This window comes from Vicugna pacos, chromosome 33 (assembly GCF_048564905.1).
Source record: "Vicugna pacos chromosome 33, VicPac4, whole genome shotgun sequence".
Classification (NCBI taxonomy): domain Eukaryota; kingdom Metazoa; phylum Chordata; class Mammalia; order Artiodactyla; family Camelidae; genus Vicugna; species Vicugna pacos.
In genome coordinates this window covers 12,830,464-12,845,982 of record NC_133019.1, presented here as the reverse complement: position 1 = coordinate 12,845,982, position 15,519 = coordinate 12,830,464, and the positions used below count along the sequence as shown (strand labels likewise).

General features: G+C 50.1%; 2 protein-coding genes across 2 annotated transcripts; both read right to left on the bottom strand.

Annotated features, from left to right (window-relative positions):
- Window positions 1–1,983: 1,983 nt before the first annotated feature.
- Window positions 1,984–10,757, bottom strand: ZPR1 (ZPR1 zinc finger). Its single transcript, XM_072953809.1, has 14 exons — window positions 10,537–10,757; window positions 10,163–10,324; window positions 9,650–9,740; window positions 9,201–9,271; window positions 8,451–8,537; window positions 8,171–8,293; window positions 7,761–7,808; window positions 7,511–7,577; window positions 7,036–7,106; window positions 6,298–6,387; window positions 5,728–5,838; window positions 4,990–5,076; window positions 3,295–3,360; window positions 1,984–2,594 (listed from the first exon to the last, which is right to left on the bottom strand). Exons 1-14 carry the CDS (start codon window positions 10,702–10,704, stop codon window positions 2,460–2,462), a joined length of 1,377 nt encoding a protein of 458 aa, XP_072809910.1. The 5' UTR covers window positions 10,705–10,757; the 3' UTR covers window positions 1,984–2,459.
- Window positions 10,758–12,609: 1,852 nt separating this feature from the next.
- Window positions 12,610–15,172, bottom strand: APOA5 (apolipoprotein A5). Its single transcript, XM_006207790.4, has 4 exons — window positions 15,098–15,172; window positions 14,541–14,597; window positions 14,316–14,427; window positions 12,610–13,749 (listed from the first exon to the last, which is right to left on the bottom strand). The coding sequence occupies exons 2-4, from the start codon at window positions 14,587–14,589 to the stop codon at window positions 12,798–12,800; spliced, it is 1,113 nt and encodes a 370-aa protein (XP_006207852.1). The 5' UTR covers window positions 14,590–14,597; window positions 15,098–15,172; the 3' UTR covers window positions 12,610–12,797.
- Between the last annotated feature and the right edge of the window lie 347 nt (window positions 15,173–15,519).

The following is a 15,519-nucleotide window of genomic DNA, read 5'->3' as shown; positions in this document are numbered from 1 at the left end:
CTTCAGAAGCACCATAGGCTAGTAGATAAGAACACGAACTCTGGAGTTGCAGTGTATCTAAGTTTGAGTTCTGGTTCCGTAACATTGTAGCTGTACTACCTTGGGCAAGTTATTTACAAAATGGAATAATAATGACACCTAACTCAATGGTTCCAAGGACTGAGGTAATATTATTACTGTGTAAAATGATTACAACAGCACCTGGCACACAGTATGTCAGTTATTCTTATTAGTATGTTTAGGTGGAGAGGAATCTGCTTCAACAGGCTTTCGAGGACCATTCAAGAGAGAAGTCAGTAATTCCAAACCCAATATAATTGCCATTAAAAATATGGAGGTTTCTTATCGTGGAAAAGAATCCGAAAAAGAGTGTTTTTTTCTTTGCAAAAACCCTCAGCTCACGCAAGGGCCACAAAAAACAGGTGTGTGTGTATGTGTGTAGCTGAATCACTTTTCCTGTGCACCTGAAACACAACTCTGCGAATTAACTATACTTCAATTTTTCAAAATCTTTTTTTTAATTGAAGTAGTCAGTTACAATGTGTCAATTTCTGGTGTACAGCACAATGTCCCAGTCATGCATATACATACATATATTCATTTTCATATTCCAAAAAAAAATTTAACATGGAGGTTTCTAACCTATCTCCCCCACATTTTATATTATTGGTTGGCCCTAGCTATCTCTTGTGTAGAATTTTCCAATGAAAAGGACCTGGACCTATTTTTGGCATAGCAAAAGAGAGAAACTATAGATTGAATTCTAATACTCAAGTCTGGGGAGAAAAGTCTTTTCTTCTTGTGGACATTAAGAGCTTTACTTGAATTATCTCATTTAACCATCACAATTCTCAGATGGTTTTATTATCCTTACTTTACAGATGAGAAAATTGAAGCTTGGAAAGGTTAAGTTGCTCAGCTTCACAGCCACAACATATGACCCTTGGGAGCAGAGGCTAGCAAACTGGAGTTCAAGAGGTAATCCAAATTTCTTGGGAAAAAAAAATTGATTGTATATTTTCTCTCACCATTTATGTTAAATTTTTGTTGCTATTTATATATATATATAGTCAAGAAGACATTTTTATACTTCATAAATAAATACACATATCTTGGGATACATGCTCAGAAAATACTTATTTAATAACAAAACAGGTTTGGAGATCACTTCCCTGAAGCATGCATTTTTACCCACTGGGCTATACTGAATGGTCACAGCACAGGCCTAGGAAGAAAAGCAGGTCAGGTCTCTGAGGACTAGTGAGAAGAGGCATTGAACTTCACTAGCTGGAGGGCCCCATGGGTCCCCCATCCACAACCCTGTCTTGGTTTCTAGTCCACTTCAATGTATCTCAAACTGAACTCCACAGCCCCGCCTCCACCCTGGTGTCAGCAGGTGTTTGGGAAGTCACATTTCTGTTCCAGTGAACAGTACCAGTATAGTCCTCTCAACCCATCACCTCCTGCCATTTCTGTCTTCAGTTCCACCTTTACCTGTTCTACTCAGTATCCAACCCAACCTTAGCCTGACAAGACCCAAGCTCAGGTCTTAACCCTGTCTATCTCACAAGGAAGTTAAGCAGGATCAAATGATTCACGACCAGTGGCACAGTCTAAGTTCTGCCCTTTCTTGGCAGTTCCATCTAATAAAAGCAAATGCCCCCATCTTCCCTGGCACTACCCAGACTCCTTCCCTGCTGAACATTCCTCCATAACATGGTGATTAATCTGACACTGTTTTACTTGTGGGTTTATTGTCAACCTCCCACCCACTCTGCTTGCCAATTTCCCCCACTACACTTGAAACTGCATGAAAGCAGAGCTTTATTTTGTTCAGTTCTATGATGTGCCTGGCACAGAGTGAGCACATAAGCATCTATTAAAGGAATGAATGAAATGCCAGCTCACTCTGGAGAAAATTTTCTTCAGGAGGTTGAACTCTACCAGCAGACCAAACAAGGACAGAATGAATTCAGAGGCCAGTGCTGTTTGAAAGCCACCATTTTAATGAGAACTTCTTCACCTGAGCTAGACTCCTTCCCCTCAGAAGACTCTTTCTCCTGTTGAAAGCCAGTGTTTATATACCCAAACCAACTCCCAAACTTCATTTGTAGCTGTCTTCTACCTTCTCAACTTCAGAGTGCCAATCCTAGGTGAGAAAGTGTTGTGTGGAGGGAGGGTAAAGACTTAATCGGAAAAAAAGTGTCAATGACATGCCTGATGGCTCATTTCCAGGTTTCTTCCAGGCCAACTCAAAACCTCCAACCCAAGATCAAGTAACCCAAGAGGCTTGCACTTCCATCACAAGCTGTTCAGAAAGTGTGCCCAGATCTCCAACTCAGACCAGGTGTCCTCCCTACACAGGCAAGGCCTGGTGAAAGGGACACTCCAGCCTTTTCCACTGCAGTAATAACCCTGTGGTTGAGCAGCGCTGGGGGCTGGCCGGGAACCGCCCACTGCTACCGCGGGGAAGCCAGGCCTGTCTCATAGCCTTCCGTCTTCATGTCGTTCAGCCCGAGCTCCTCGTTTTGGTCAAATGTGCGCTTGTAATGCTCCACCTTCATCTCAGGATCGTCCTCAGGTGCGTACACATTCTGCAAGGCCAGACTGTCAGTGCCTGTGCCATCCTGAGATCCTCTCTCCCCCAGCAGCTTCCAATTCCCACTTCCCCAAAAACTTCATGAGTTCTTTATTTCTAAGGGCCTCCAACACCTCATGGCTAGGCTCAACTCACAGGCAGCAACAGAGCCCACATGGGCTCAGAGTAGGACTGTCCAGTCCCAGGCGGAATGAGGGAACAGTTTGCCTAAAAAACTTCCTATCTAAAGAGAGCAGCATAGTCTAAATTGTGGAGAGACCTTAGAACAGTTGTGCCTGGCCCATAATAACTGCTCAATAAATGTTGAAGTTACTATCAATCACCAGAATATCTCACTAGTCATAGCTTATAGCCTTTCAGTTTCCCTATCTTGGCCTCTGGAAAAGGCACCATTCCTCCTTGCTCCACAATCAGATTTGCAAGATGAAAACTCCATTGCTGGGCTCAGAGCTGGGGACACCGGCTAGACTAGAGGAGGAAGGAACCTGGGGGTCTCCTTTTTCCCCTCTTGACACATAATCACAATCCATCCCACCTTCCCGCTTCCTCCCTTATGTTCCAATTTCTGCTAAGAGGTTCCCTGACAAAAAGTAGTTCATTCAGAATTAAGTCTCTCTGTTTCTGGAAAAATGATACATATTTTAGGAAGGTCAGAAAGTATCTCTCTATGAAATACCAGGGAAGGTCTACTGTACCTGCAAGTAGCTGTTTCCTGCTGGATCATCCATAACAAAGTGGGCCTTCATGTCACCGTCCAGGATCTGAGGGAGAGAGGGCACAGCACGAGCACGTAAATCTCACAGGCTCCTGGCAGGAAGGGACCGTGTCTGCCAGACAGGAACAAACCCAGTGTACACTGCAGAATCCCCCCAAAGTTCTAAGAACTTGTGAAACGAGGTACGTCTAGAAATGGAATGAGAGGTTCTAAAATAAGGACTGTCTGAAAGCTACCTGAGAAGCACTCCGGCATCCCTAACCACGCCAAAAAAACCAACAACCGCCCTTCCCCCATCCCAACAGGAGACTGAGGACTCTGTGGAGAAATAACCACAGCACGCCATGGACTGGGGGACACTGGCCCAGTTGAGGGCAGAGGGGGAAAAAAGTCAAGAGCAGGAGACTGACTGTACCCTTAATGGAAACAGACATACCCACACCGCAGCCCTCTTCCCATGCTGGGCTCTCAGAACACTGCCAGCCAAGCCCGCACTCTCAGGCCAGGAAATGGGACACCCAGTGATGGGAATCTGAGCAGCCCAAGAGGACACACCTAACCACTCTGGTATTAGTTACCTCAGTGACGTGGCTAAGCTAAATCCCCCTCCAATGAGTCCAATGTCAACAAGACTCAGCCCAATCAGGTGTTTTAGTCCTTTACTTTTAAAAGACAATCAATGATTACCAGACATCTGAACAAAGCCTCTAACACTGAAAGACAGAAATAAAAAACAAACAAACAAAAAACAACTTAAGATGAAATGGAAACTATGCAAGGAAAATAAAATGTCAAAAAAAATCCCAACATTAAAATATTCTCAAGAATAAAAACTCTACATCCTTTAAACAGAAGGATGCTATTTAAAAAAAAAAAAAAAAAAAGGACAGGAAGTATTGAAAGACCAAAAAAGGTCTTGGAAAATAAAAATATGTCAGTGGAAATGAAAAACTCAATTGAAAGTTCGGAAAATTAATCTCCAAGAGTAGAGCAAATACAAAGAAACTGAAAACAGGACAGAAAAATAAGTAAATTACAAAAAACCAGACAACTCTGCCCAACAACCAAAACAGGGGTTTCAGAAAGAGAGAAGAGAGGGAGAGCAATAAAATCATTTTTAAGAGCTCCCTAGAACTGAGCCATATTCCAGACTCAAAGGACCCCTCAAGTGCTTAGCACGGTGGTTGAAAGTTGACCCACACCAAAGCACATCCTGAAATTTCACATCACAGGGGACAAAAAGGCATCAAAAGACTGGGTCACAAACAAAAGATCAGGAATCAGAATGCCTTCAAACTTCTTAATAGCCAAACTCGAAACTGGGAGACATTAGTGGGAGACTGAAAGACCAGAAATTCTGATAAAAACTCATATCTATGCTAGAATTCTATTCCCAGCCATTAGTCAATCAAGTATGAGACTGAAATAATTTTCAGACATGTAAAGTCCCAGAAATCTTACTTCCCATGCACTTTCTCAAGGAGGTACTGGTGAAGATGCTCCAACAAAATAAAGGAGAAAAAAACCAAGAAAGGAAACAGCACGGGACAGAGAAACCAGGAGAATCCCCAGCATTCTGGTTAGATGTTAAAATGTGGCAGGAAAGGGTATGCAGCCTGTTGTTCCCTGGAGCCCCAGACCACAAGCACAGACCAGGTGGTCTGAGTCCTCTCACCTGGTCCAGCTTCTGACTAAACTCCTGCAGTTTCTCCGTCTGGCCAGGATTGGAACTGTCACCCAGTGTGAAAGGGTTCTTGGTCACCTGCAATAAATGGCATCCAAACTGCTAGAATGCTGGCTCTTTGCTTGTTACGCTTAACCATAAAGCTGGCGGGAGGGGCCCAGCAGGGAAGCTTGGTCTCCATGCAGGCCACACCACCTTTCCAACCTGGACAGCCACTCCTAAGACTGTGTGGCTTTATCTGCCAAAATGGCAACGTGAAACAAAACTATAGCAACGTTCTTAAATAGGAACTATGGTCCTCATTTGAAGAAATGCAAGGTAAAGTACAACTTACAAAGACAAAATGCCTGGCAACTGAGAATCAATTAAGTGAAATGATTCACTAAGAGGCAAAACACATGGATTTAAGTCAATGCACACAGATACATGTACATCTAGGAGTTTTAGGTGCTGGAAGGACCCTCATGCTCCCATTTTACAGCGACATAAATGACTTACGCAAAATCACAAAATATCTCCATCGGCCAAGATTTAGGCCTGAGAATTTCCATTCTGAATTTACCATAAACTTATCATCACAATCCAAAATAACATTTAAGTTTCTCAAATCAGCTTTAAAGCAAAGGAACTCCAGTTATCAGCCCCCAAAACTAGAAATTTGGGGTCTTCTAGCCCCTTCCCCACAGCCACCCAACAGAAGCTGCCATCAACTATACTCAGGGGACTCACCAGTTCCCGAATGTCTTTCAGCATCCCCTCCAGTGTGGTGAACTTGCCCCCGAGGACAGCCATTCCCAGTTCAAATTCCAGCTCTGGGATTTCCACACTACATGTCTCAGACTGTGAGATGAGAGATCAAGTTAGGCTTTAAATCAGGAGCCACTAGAGAAAGCTAACCAGAGTCCTGTTGCCAAATTAATACCACCAAGGACAGCTTGGGGACAAAGTCAGCTGTCCCAGTTTTCTCTGAGTCTCTAGTTAAAGCCAGACTCACTCCTGGAACCAGCCTAAAAAGGGGGGCATTCTGAGTCATGGCTTCAAGCTGGCAAGCATCCTGTCATCAGAGGCCAGAAACAAGGGCTCTTACAGACAGGAGGCAAAAGGCTGCCAAGTCATCAGAAAGAGCCTTTCTTTCTGGGTCACCTTCTGAATCTGCACTTCCAACCATAGATAAACTATGCTCAGGGATCCTCAAACCCAAGTAAGGAGACACCCCATGACCCCAGGACATAACCGAAGAAAGAATTTCCCCTCAGCAGGGACAGCCACATGCAGAGAATTTCCCAAGCAGGCTGTTACCTTGAGCAGGTCTCTGGTCATATCTGAGGGATCTGTGATGTGGAAGGTGATCCTGGTGCCCAAGGGCTCCACAGCCCCTCCAGATTTCACCTGCATAGACAGCAGTGTCAGGGGCAGCAGGAGAGGAGACCCCGATCCTCACCTGGCGCGGGGAGACCTCGGGGGTAGGCCTGGACCTCCAATCAGGCCCTCTAACAGCTACAAAGGACAGTGCCTTTTAAACCCACAGTTTCAGCAGTCACCCAAACCAAACGCAGAACACTCAGCCCAGGAAGCTGCCAAAACTTACCCCAAAGTGCCAAGAAACTAAATTCACCTTTTAAAAAAAAATGACTCCTGGGGTTGAAAGGGACTTCCAACTACAACTAATGTGTAGATCCCCTTTATAATTTTCTAGTTTAAGAATTTAAACAGTTTATGCTTGAATATACCCAGGGAAAAGGAATGTACAATCCTCCAGGGTGGCCCATTCTACTTTCAGACAGATCTAGAAAGTTCTTTATTACTAAGTCAAAATCTGCCTCCCTGCAATTCCACTCCTCTGAGGGGTAGGTCAAAAGTGGGTCTCTCTTCCACATAACCAACTTTAAATACGTCTTCAATAAGCTATGCTGTCTCTAATTTTTCCTCTGTAATTCCTAGTCCCTTCAAGAGCTCCTCACCCTAAGCAGCTTTAGAATGGATGAAAGTTAGGCGTTACCCTCAAGCCAGCCTTCCCCAGCGATGACGCCCACCCACCTCATTGGTCCGATGGCCACAGTTCTCGCAGTTGGTGGCCATGATGATAACCTCCTTAAAGTGGGGGATTTCTGGCAGGTGGAATTAAGGAAATCTGCTTCCAGGATAGCAAGACCACCCTCTGGGGAAGAACAAACCCAAACACATAGTTGCTGGTCCCAGGATGCAGGAAACAGATCACAAGAAGCAGCCTAACACAGACTGCCCCCCAGAAGAGGGCAAGGTCACACCCCACGGTGATCCCTGTTCACCAGTGTTTGACGGCATGGCTCAGCTCACACACAGGAGCCTAGAGACCATGGCCTGACGCTCTTTGAACCCAAAAGCCAAGGTGCACAGTCTCATCAAAGTCAACATCCTCCTCATCATTCAGAATAAAGCATGTGCTTTCCTTGAAGGGAGTACTCTCCAGCCTGAACATAATCTTCATGCCTGAGTCAGATGAAGAGCAACCCAACTGCCTGACAAAAGATACGAACTAGCTTCATGTTGGTCTGGGCCGGAGCATTGCACTCCGGGCAGTTTGTGTTGAACTGGAGCACCTGCAACACAACATGGGGATGCAGGGTGAGCCCTCCCAGGCGGCTGAACCCTGCTCAGGCTAAAGACACTCAGCTGGTATGCTGGTGGCCGCCCGTGTTGGTGGTGAGGAAGAGAGACACTGAATAGCACCAGTCTCAGCCCACAACTCTGCTCCTTCCTCCACTGTAGCCAATGGGACTCACTTCGTTTCTGAGATCTTCCTCTTCTGGCTTCTCTTCTGGTGCCTCTGCCTAAAGTAACAGAGATGCAAATCAGACGTCACATAGATCTCAGCCTCCCCAACACCCCACCCTGGAGGGAGAGAAAATGCTCTGGTTTGTTTATGTCAGTTGCCACCTCATGGGTTTAACAGAGAAATCAAAAAGCAAAGCCCCAGTCAAGGGAAGAACAGAGCTTAAGACAGAATCACAGCCCCTGCTGTTCTGTGTTGTAAAGTTTACCCTAAGTCCTTCCATGAGCTGGATGAGAGGCATTCATGTGCTGAGACAGGGTGCACAGAACGGCAGCAGCAAAATAAGTTCCCACTGACTCCAAGCAATCCAGAGTGCAAGATAACTCCAGAGCATTCTTCTGGCTTCTTCAGTGCACTTACCTGGAGCCCCAGGATCTCTTCCTGCTGTCGAGTCCGGTTATAGTGTGTGATCACCAGGGCATCATCTTTCCGGGGAGCGTGTGGGTTTTCCACGAAGCTGTTCCCTGAGGGATCATCAATGATCTAACAGATGGGTAAAGAGAGCAGTTACAACAAGAAATCACATGCAATCCTCCACCTGCCATCAGACTACTCAGGCACCATAGTAGAAAAATCTCAGACAGTCTTAATGGTCTCTCCTCCCCTAAATCTAGGGCACCTAGAGTTCCTCAGTACTCACCAGGGTGAAAGGAGAGGCCACCTGCTTTAGCTCTTTCAGTTTGACAATGAACTCATCAATCCTATCAGCCATGGCTTCTTCGTTTGCCTGACATGAACAGAGAGTAATAGCATCGACCCTGGTGACAGACCTCGTGTCTCCACTCCCTGTCATGCCCACATCACTTCCAACAGGAAGTCACCGTCCATCTTAGTTTGAGTGGAAACAGAGACTCAGGCTTCACAATAAGAAGTAGCAAGTGAGTTAGAAGTTTATGGGGGGGTGCCAGACGAGCCTTATTTTCTCACTCATTCAACCACTTAGCCCAGGCCCTCATGCCAGGTTACAGACAACAGTATATAAATCAGAGTCCTCTTATGGGGCTCCACGGCCAGTTAAGAAGACAGATGACTAAATGTGCAATTATATTATTTCATACATATGTATGAAATATCCTAATATATATAAGATACAATGAAACACTCAGGAAGTACAGATAAACCCAAGGGTATTAGGAAAGGCTCTTCAGAGGTAATATTACAGTGTCTGTCTGAGAAGAAGCCTCAGAATACACTGGGGGAAGGGCAATGGAAAGGACAGTGGTACAACACAAGCAACATCCAGGCAGCCACAGCACCACAGCATGCTTCCCCCCAAGTTCTCCAACATTCAATCAGAGGCAGTTCAGCTACACAGGAAGCTCAACAAGTATATACAACTATATACTATAATTATTCCCTGAGCTGCTGTAATCAGAAAACCCCAGCTCACCCTTCGTGTGGGCTGATCCTGCTCCAGGCCAGAGACAGCACGGCTGATCAATCCTTCAACAGTGGTCAGAGCTGGTCAACAAGAACAAAAGATAGGTAAGTCTGGCTCTCCTAGCAAGTGCCTGTAAGAGCCTGGGCATTTCACTTGAACTCTCTGGGCCTTAATGTCATATGTAAAATAGAGAGGCAGGGAACAAGGTTCCATTCACATCTAATGAGAGTGATGTTAAAGTTCTGTAATAAGCACATCACAGTCTTACTATTGCTATCTACCATCTCAAGCTGTTTTATCTAAGCTTTCCGCTTATGTGAAACCAATGAAGATCACAATGATTACATGGCCAAACCCATACACAAGCCACTACACCTGGTACCAGGGATTTTGCAAGAAAGCAAGATTTTGGCTAGGCATGAAGATGAACAGACTAATTATTCTGATCTTAACGTTACCTCCTTTCTGGCTGAAGGCAGGAATTTCAAAATCCAGCTCTGGGATCCTAGTGGTGGCAGAGTCAGTCTTCACTACTTCTCTGTTCATGTCCTAGGCAAAAAGAAAAATTCTCAGTCCACCGAGGTCAACAGTACAGGTTCTCTGCAGGAAATAGCACACTGTCGCCCTCCTTAGAGCCCCCGGCCCACTGTTTCTTCCTCTCTCCACTTCAGGGAGTCTAGACTACTCATGTAGAAAAGAACCTTGATGGAACCAGCTGCCCAAATGGTGAGAGTACCACTCATAGCAACCACTGCTCACTTGATTCCATCGGACAAAGTTTACAAAGCACTTTCACAAGTCTCACCTCACCTGAACAGATGACAGCACCGATGCCATTTTTCAAAGGCGGAAACTGAGGCTTGGACACATAAGGAAATTTGCTCGAGGTCGGACGGCCTGAACCAGAGCTCTGACTCCAGTCCCCGGGCTTTCTCTAAGACACTAGGGTAACTGCTGTGATTTCCTCTTACCTCCTGGGCCCTGACGGTCAAAGTGTAGCGCACTCCCTGGTCCTGGATCCTGCCGGCCGACTGGATCTCCGTGTTGTTCCAGCCACAGTGCTCGCAGAAAAAGGAGCTCACGATTATTTCTCTGAAGAAGGGGATCTTAGTAAGCAGAAGGCGCGTCATGCCCTGGGAAAGCAGAAAACCGCTAAGGAAAGAGCCAATGAAACCTCTATCCCCCTGTCTACCGGCCCCCGGGCCTACCTCGCCTTCGGGTCCCCAGCTGGGCCCACCTGACCGGGTCGCCGACTCTCCCCGCCACAACCCACCCCTAGACCCCAATCCCCCAACCCCGTCTCAGCCCAACCCTCCAGGTGTCCATGGCCGCGCCCCCGCCTCACGTTGCGGTAACAGTTCATGCACAGCGACTCAATCTCGGTGGGCTGCTGCTCCTCGTCCTCGGCGCTGAAAGGTCGAAACAAGTGCCCCGGCCCCGGAGCCCGGGCCGCTGCGGGCGAGGGGGCGGCAACCCCCGGGGGCCCGGGCTCCACAGCCCCGCTGGCCGACATCCCCACCACGCGCGACCCAGGCGCCGACTTCCGGCTTTTACTGCCCCTGTGGCCCCTCCCCTTCCTCCGGCACTTCCGCCAGCTGCCGCCCCTGCCCTTTCTTAAAGAGGCCGTGGATTCTGGGCCCTCGGGGAACCGTACCTGACACGGTTTCCCAGTTTCCGGGATTATTTGATCCTGATTTCCATAGCCAGCTGGTTCCAGACGTTGCCTCCACCTCAATTCAGGCATCACCGCTCCAGGACGTCCTCTCAGACCCAGGACAGTTTTTTGCTCCTTGCAATAGCTCCGTCGCACTAGATTCTAACTATTGGTCCGCAAGTCTGACTGCAGGAGCCTTGACGGCAAGGGATCTGGCTGTCCCTCGGTATCCCCGAGGAGGTGCGCTCTGACCCGGGATGGCTTGGATCCACTGTTGGGCCAGACGCTGCTTTGGCTCTAGATCCCCCTCCCTTAGTCCCTCCATCAGTCTCTCCCTTCCTGTTCTTCTCATTCCCTATTTCTGTCCTCGTAAACACCAGCCCAAATTCCAGCCTCAAATACATGGCCCTCATTTTCACTCCCACCCCCTCATCCCCACCACATCCGACTCCAGCTGAATCACTCCTCCTGGTTTCCTAACTAACAACAACAAAAACACCTCTTTGGGGGGTAAACTTTCCTTTCCAGCACCTCCTCTCCCTGGGCACCGCTCTCCCAGTTCTGTTGCTAAATCTAGGGTGTCAGGGAAGAAGTCCAGTTTTTAGGTATGATGAGGCCAGATTCATGTGGGGTGCGTGCTATGCAGGAGTGAGGCAGTGCTGAGAACCCTGTGCACTGCGGGCTAAGCTGGGAGGAGAGAGTGCCACACAGGACAGTCCAAGGGTACTGGCCTGGGTGTGTTTACCCTTTCCTTTTTCCTCCTCCCTCTACCTCACCCGCCCCCAATTTCAGAGTTCCCAGGGATCTATAAGGAGCTTGGTTGCCCTCAAGTGAATCTGTACATGGAGAATGGGGAATAGGGAGTTAAGAGTTTGGGGGTCCCAAGAAGGTCAGTCATGAAAAGGGGCATTCAAAATCTGATACGGTGGTGACAAAGGAGACAGGCTACCTCAGGCCCCTGCACCTCATGCACACAGTCCTGAGGTAAGCAGGTGGGTGAACAATGCATGTGCAGAGAAAGGGTCTCTAACCTCTAACCTGGGACACCCCAGGCATGACAGGCAGCTGTCAGCCCAGCCAGAGCAAAAGCCCTCTGACAAACCTGGGCCGGGAGGGGGTCAATGTGAAGGAACAACGAGGGTTTGGAGGGGATGGTGGATATGCTTTAGGGATAGCAGTAAGGCCACTGCTTTCAGAGATGGTCCACATGAGAGTCGCACCAGGCAAATAAGCTTCCATCATAAGCATCTATTTCATTTGTGTCAGAAGTCTAGACTTCAGCCTAGGAATCAGCAGGGAGGGGCCAGAGATGGGAAGGGCACAAGGTTGGCTCTTCAGAGGGTTTAAGAAGCCTCCAGAGTTTGGAGAGTTCAGTCAGCTGTTTAGATGTAGAGCTAGGTGAGGAAATCCGGGCTCTACTCCCTCCCACGGTAACCCACACCATTTGTCCCCACCAGCAGGGACGTATACACACACACTCCTCATACTTTCTTCCTTTCTCCCTTCGCTTCCTCCAACAGAGGCTGTCATGGCAGCCCTAGGGAGAAACAAGGTCCTCTCTGCGAACCAGCAGTAGCAGTGGCCACCAGGTGGCCAGAAGTGATTGAAGCCAGGCCAGAGGACGAAAAGGCACAGGCTTCCAGCACCATGGTAACAGGCTTATACATAATTATCCACACACTGAGTGCCTCCTCCCTCCCCACTCCCGCCATCCTAGAATGAAGCAACTCAGGATTCCCAAACGAGGAAGGGAAGCCGGGTTTACAAAGCCTGGTGAATGTAATGCATCTGGATGGGGAATTGCAGGAAGCAGGATATGCCAAGGATGACAGCCCCTTCGGTGGCCTCAGCTATCCCGTGCAGGGCCCTCCACCCTCTGCCCAACAGGCCACTGTCCAGGACTGAGCCTGCTGGCTCCCCAGATAAGGATCTGGGACTTGGGAAGGAAACCCTCAGGGCTCCCCCTGATGGCCAAGACCATGGTCATGAAGGCTGTAGTTGATGTCTTCCCACAGGTCGTCCAGACGAGCCTGCAGCTCACTCCGGGCCTTGTCTGGGTCCTCTTGGAGGAACTCTGGGGCGAAGGCGCTGTGACCTGGCGGGGGCGGCGCCAGCTGCTGCTGGACCTGCTCGGTCTCCTGGTCAATGGCACGGGTGAAGGCGGCGATCTGCAGGAAGGTGTCCTGGCGGAAAGCCTGGAGTCGCTGGCGCACCTCCTGGGACAGCACCTGGGGGTCGGGTTGGGCCTCTTCCTCAGCACCATCCGCACCGGCACCGACAAAGGCGCTGAGCTCTTCGCGCAGCTGGTCCAGGTTCTGCTGGATGCGTGCGTGCAGGGCCTTGGCCTTGCGCGTGAGCTTGCTCGAGAGCACCTGCACGCAGCGGCTGAGGCGTGCGGGGCTGGCGGCGGCGTGCGGCGCCACGCTGCGGTGCAGCTCCTGCACGTGGCGCCCGATGCCTGTCACCAGGCGCTCGGCGTACGGGTGGAAGAGCGCCTTGACGCGGCTGGTGTGGTGCGCCACGCGGTTCTGCAGCTCCTGCAGCAGGCCCCGCGCCTCGTCCACGCCCCTCAGCAGGTGGGCCTTGGTGTCCTCCCCGACCGCGTGCAACTGCTCCTGCAGCTCCTGCACGCGCGAGGCCACCTGCTCCATCAGCTCCGAGGTGTAGGGCTGCAGCTGCCGCCGCAACCCTTCCAGGTTCCAGCCCACGCGCTTGTGCACCTCCGCCATGTAGGGCTCCAGGCGCTCCCTCACCTCCTCCAGCTCCTTCTGCAGCAGCTGCCGCATGTCCACCGGGTCTTGTGGGAGCCCAGGAGGCTCCCTCCCCTGCCCATTCAGAGGGCCCAGTTTTTCCAAGAACTTGTCCATATCGCTGAGGTTTTGCTCAAGGCTGCCTTTCAGGCTCCTGGGGAAGGGGACAATCAGGCCATCAGACTGCTAGACGCCTCATCTCCTCTGCCGCAAAGACATTGCTCACTGATCCTCTGGGGAAACGGAGGCTGCAGGGCCGTGGCTCCAGAGCCAGGGTTCTAGTTCTAGCCCCAGCCAACCGCAACTCCTCCCACAGGAAGCACAAACACAAGGCACATGTGTATTCAGACCAGCACTGCCCAGGGAAGCCCAGATGCACCTGAACAATCCTTTCATTCTGGAGAAAGCAATGGATGGGTGGGGGTGGGGGCGCGGGGGGGGGGGGAGTGTTGGGGTGGGGGCGTGGAGGTCCTCTCCACTGCTCCCAGGTCCCACAGCTCATTGGGCAAAGAGGCACCAGCCATAGAGAAGTCAAGAAGGAGGCTGCTGCCAGCAGAGGGTGCTGAACAACCCAGGACTGCCGGGATAATAGGCAGAACCAGCGCCGCTCTTTTCTCTTCCCAGAGAGGACCATGAGGTTGAGGGAATCCGGCAGTGCATCACCCCACCCCACAAGGTGTCTCCTCCCTTCGCCCACACACCCTTTTCCTGGCCACTCACGTGGGCTCCCAGGCCAGCTTCTGCTGCTGGATCTGCTCCACCCTGCTTTTGTCCCCGCTGCTCTGGCTGAAGTAGTCCCAGAAGCCTTTCTGTGCCTGGGTGGTTGATAGCACTGTGGAGAGGGAAGGGATGAATAGGGACCAGGTTTCCTCCCCCGAGGTGGACAGGCCCCTAAGTCCAGCCTCCGCCCACACCTCCACACTGATGTCAGGGTTGGAGACCCACCTGAGAGGAGGACCAGAGCCCGGGTCAGAAATGCAGCCACACTTGCCATGATGTACTCTGAGAAGAAAGGTGAATGGAGGCCTGGTGAGGGTGAAGAAGCGAAGAAAGGACGTCTCCCAGGGGACCTGCCCAAAACCTGTTAATCCTTCCCTGTGGTTACTGAGCTGTCAGGGCTCAGGAGGACTGACCTAGGTGAACGTGGCTCAGAGAGAAAGGGTGTCTTCCTTGTGGGGGGTTGGGGGGCTCCTTTTTCACTTCAGTTTCATCATACGGAGTGTGGAGCTCAAACTGCTTTGTAAAAATTCCGCCCCCCCACCCTCCCCAGACCCCAGGAGCAGCTCCCCCGGCCACTTCTGCCATCACTCCCCTGCTGACCTGTTCCTGCCCCCATTTCACAGCTGAGAAAACTGAGGTATCCCGGGAGGAAGAAGCAACTCTGCCAAAGTGCTCCGAGAGCAGATCCTTAGTTCTTAGTTCCCACCCCCAGCTCTCTGCTGAGACCCCTCAATCCCCGCCCTTAGGACTCCAACCCGCATCCCTCTACCCCGGCTGCTCACCTACTCAGTTCTGGGCACAGAGAACAGACATTCCGCTTAATAGTCCAGGATCTAGGCCTCTGGCAACAATTGCTCTGAGTAAATACCACGTGGAGGTTCAAAGAAGGATGACCTCAGCTGCCTCCCAGTGCTCACCTCCTGCCCTTTCCTGGTACCCAGAGGGTTAATGAGTGCCCCAGGATCTGGGTGCTGCCCCAGTAGAAAAGTACTTCCTGGAAAGGTTTACAAGGTGTGGGCCTGAACTCCTCACCCAGTTCCCCCCAAACCCCATGACCTTCAACCTTCCTGCAGGCCTGCTGGCTGGCCCACCAATAGAGACCAGCTTGTTTGTCTGCTGAGGGTCCTGCTTTTGCTCAACTGCCCAGAGGCACTGTGCCCCAGCCAGACAGGGACAGTGTCCAGCTGCCAGCCTGAACCTGAGA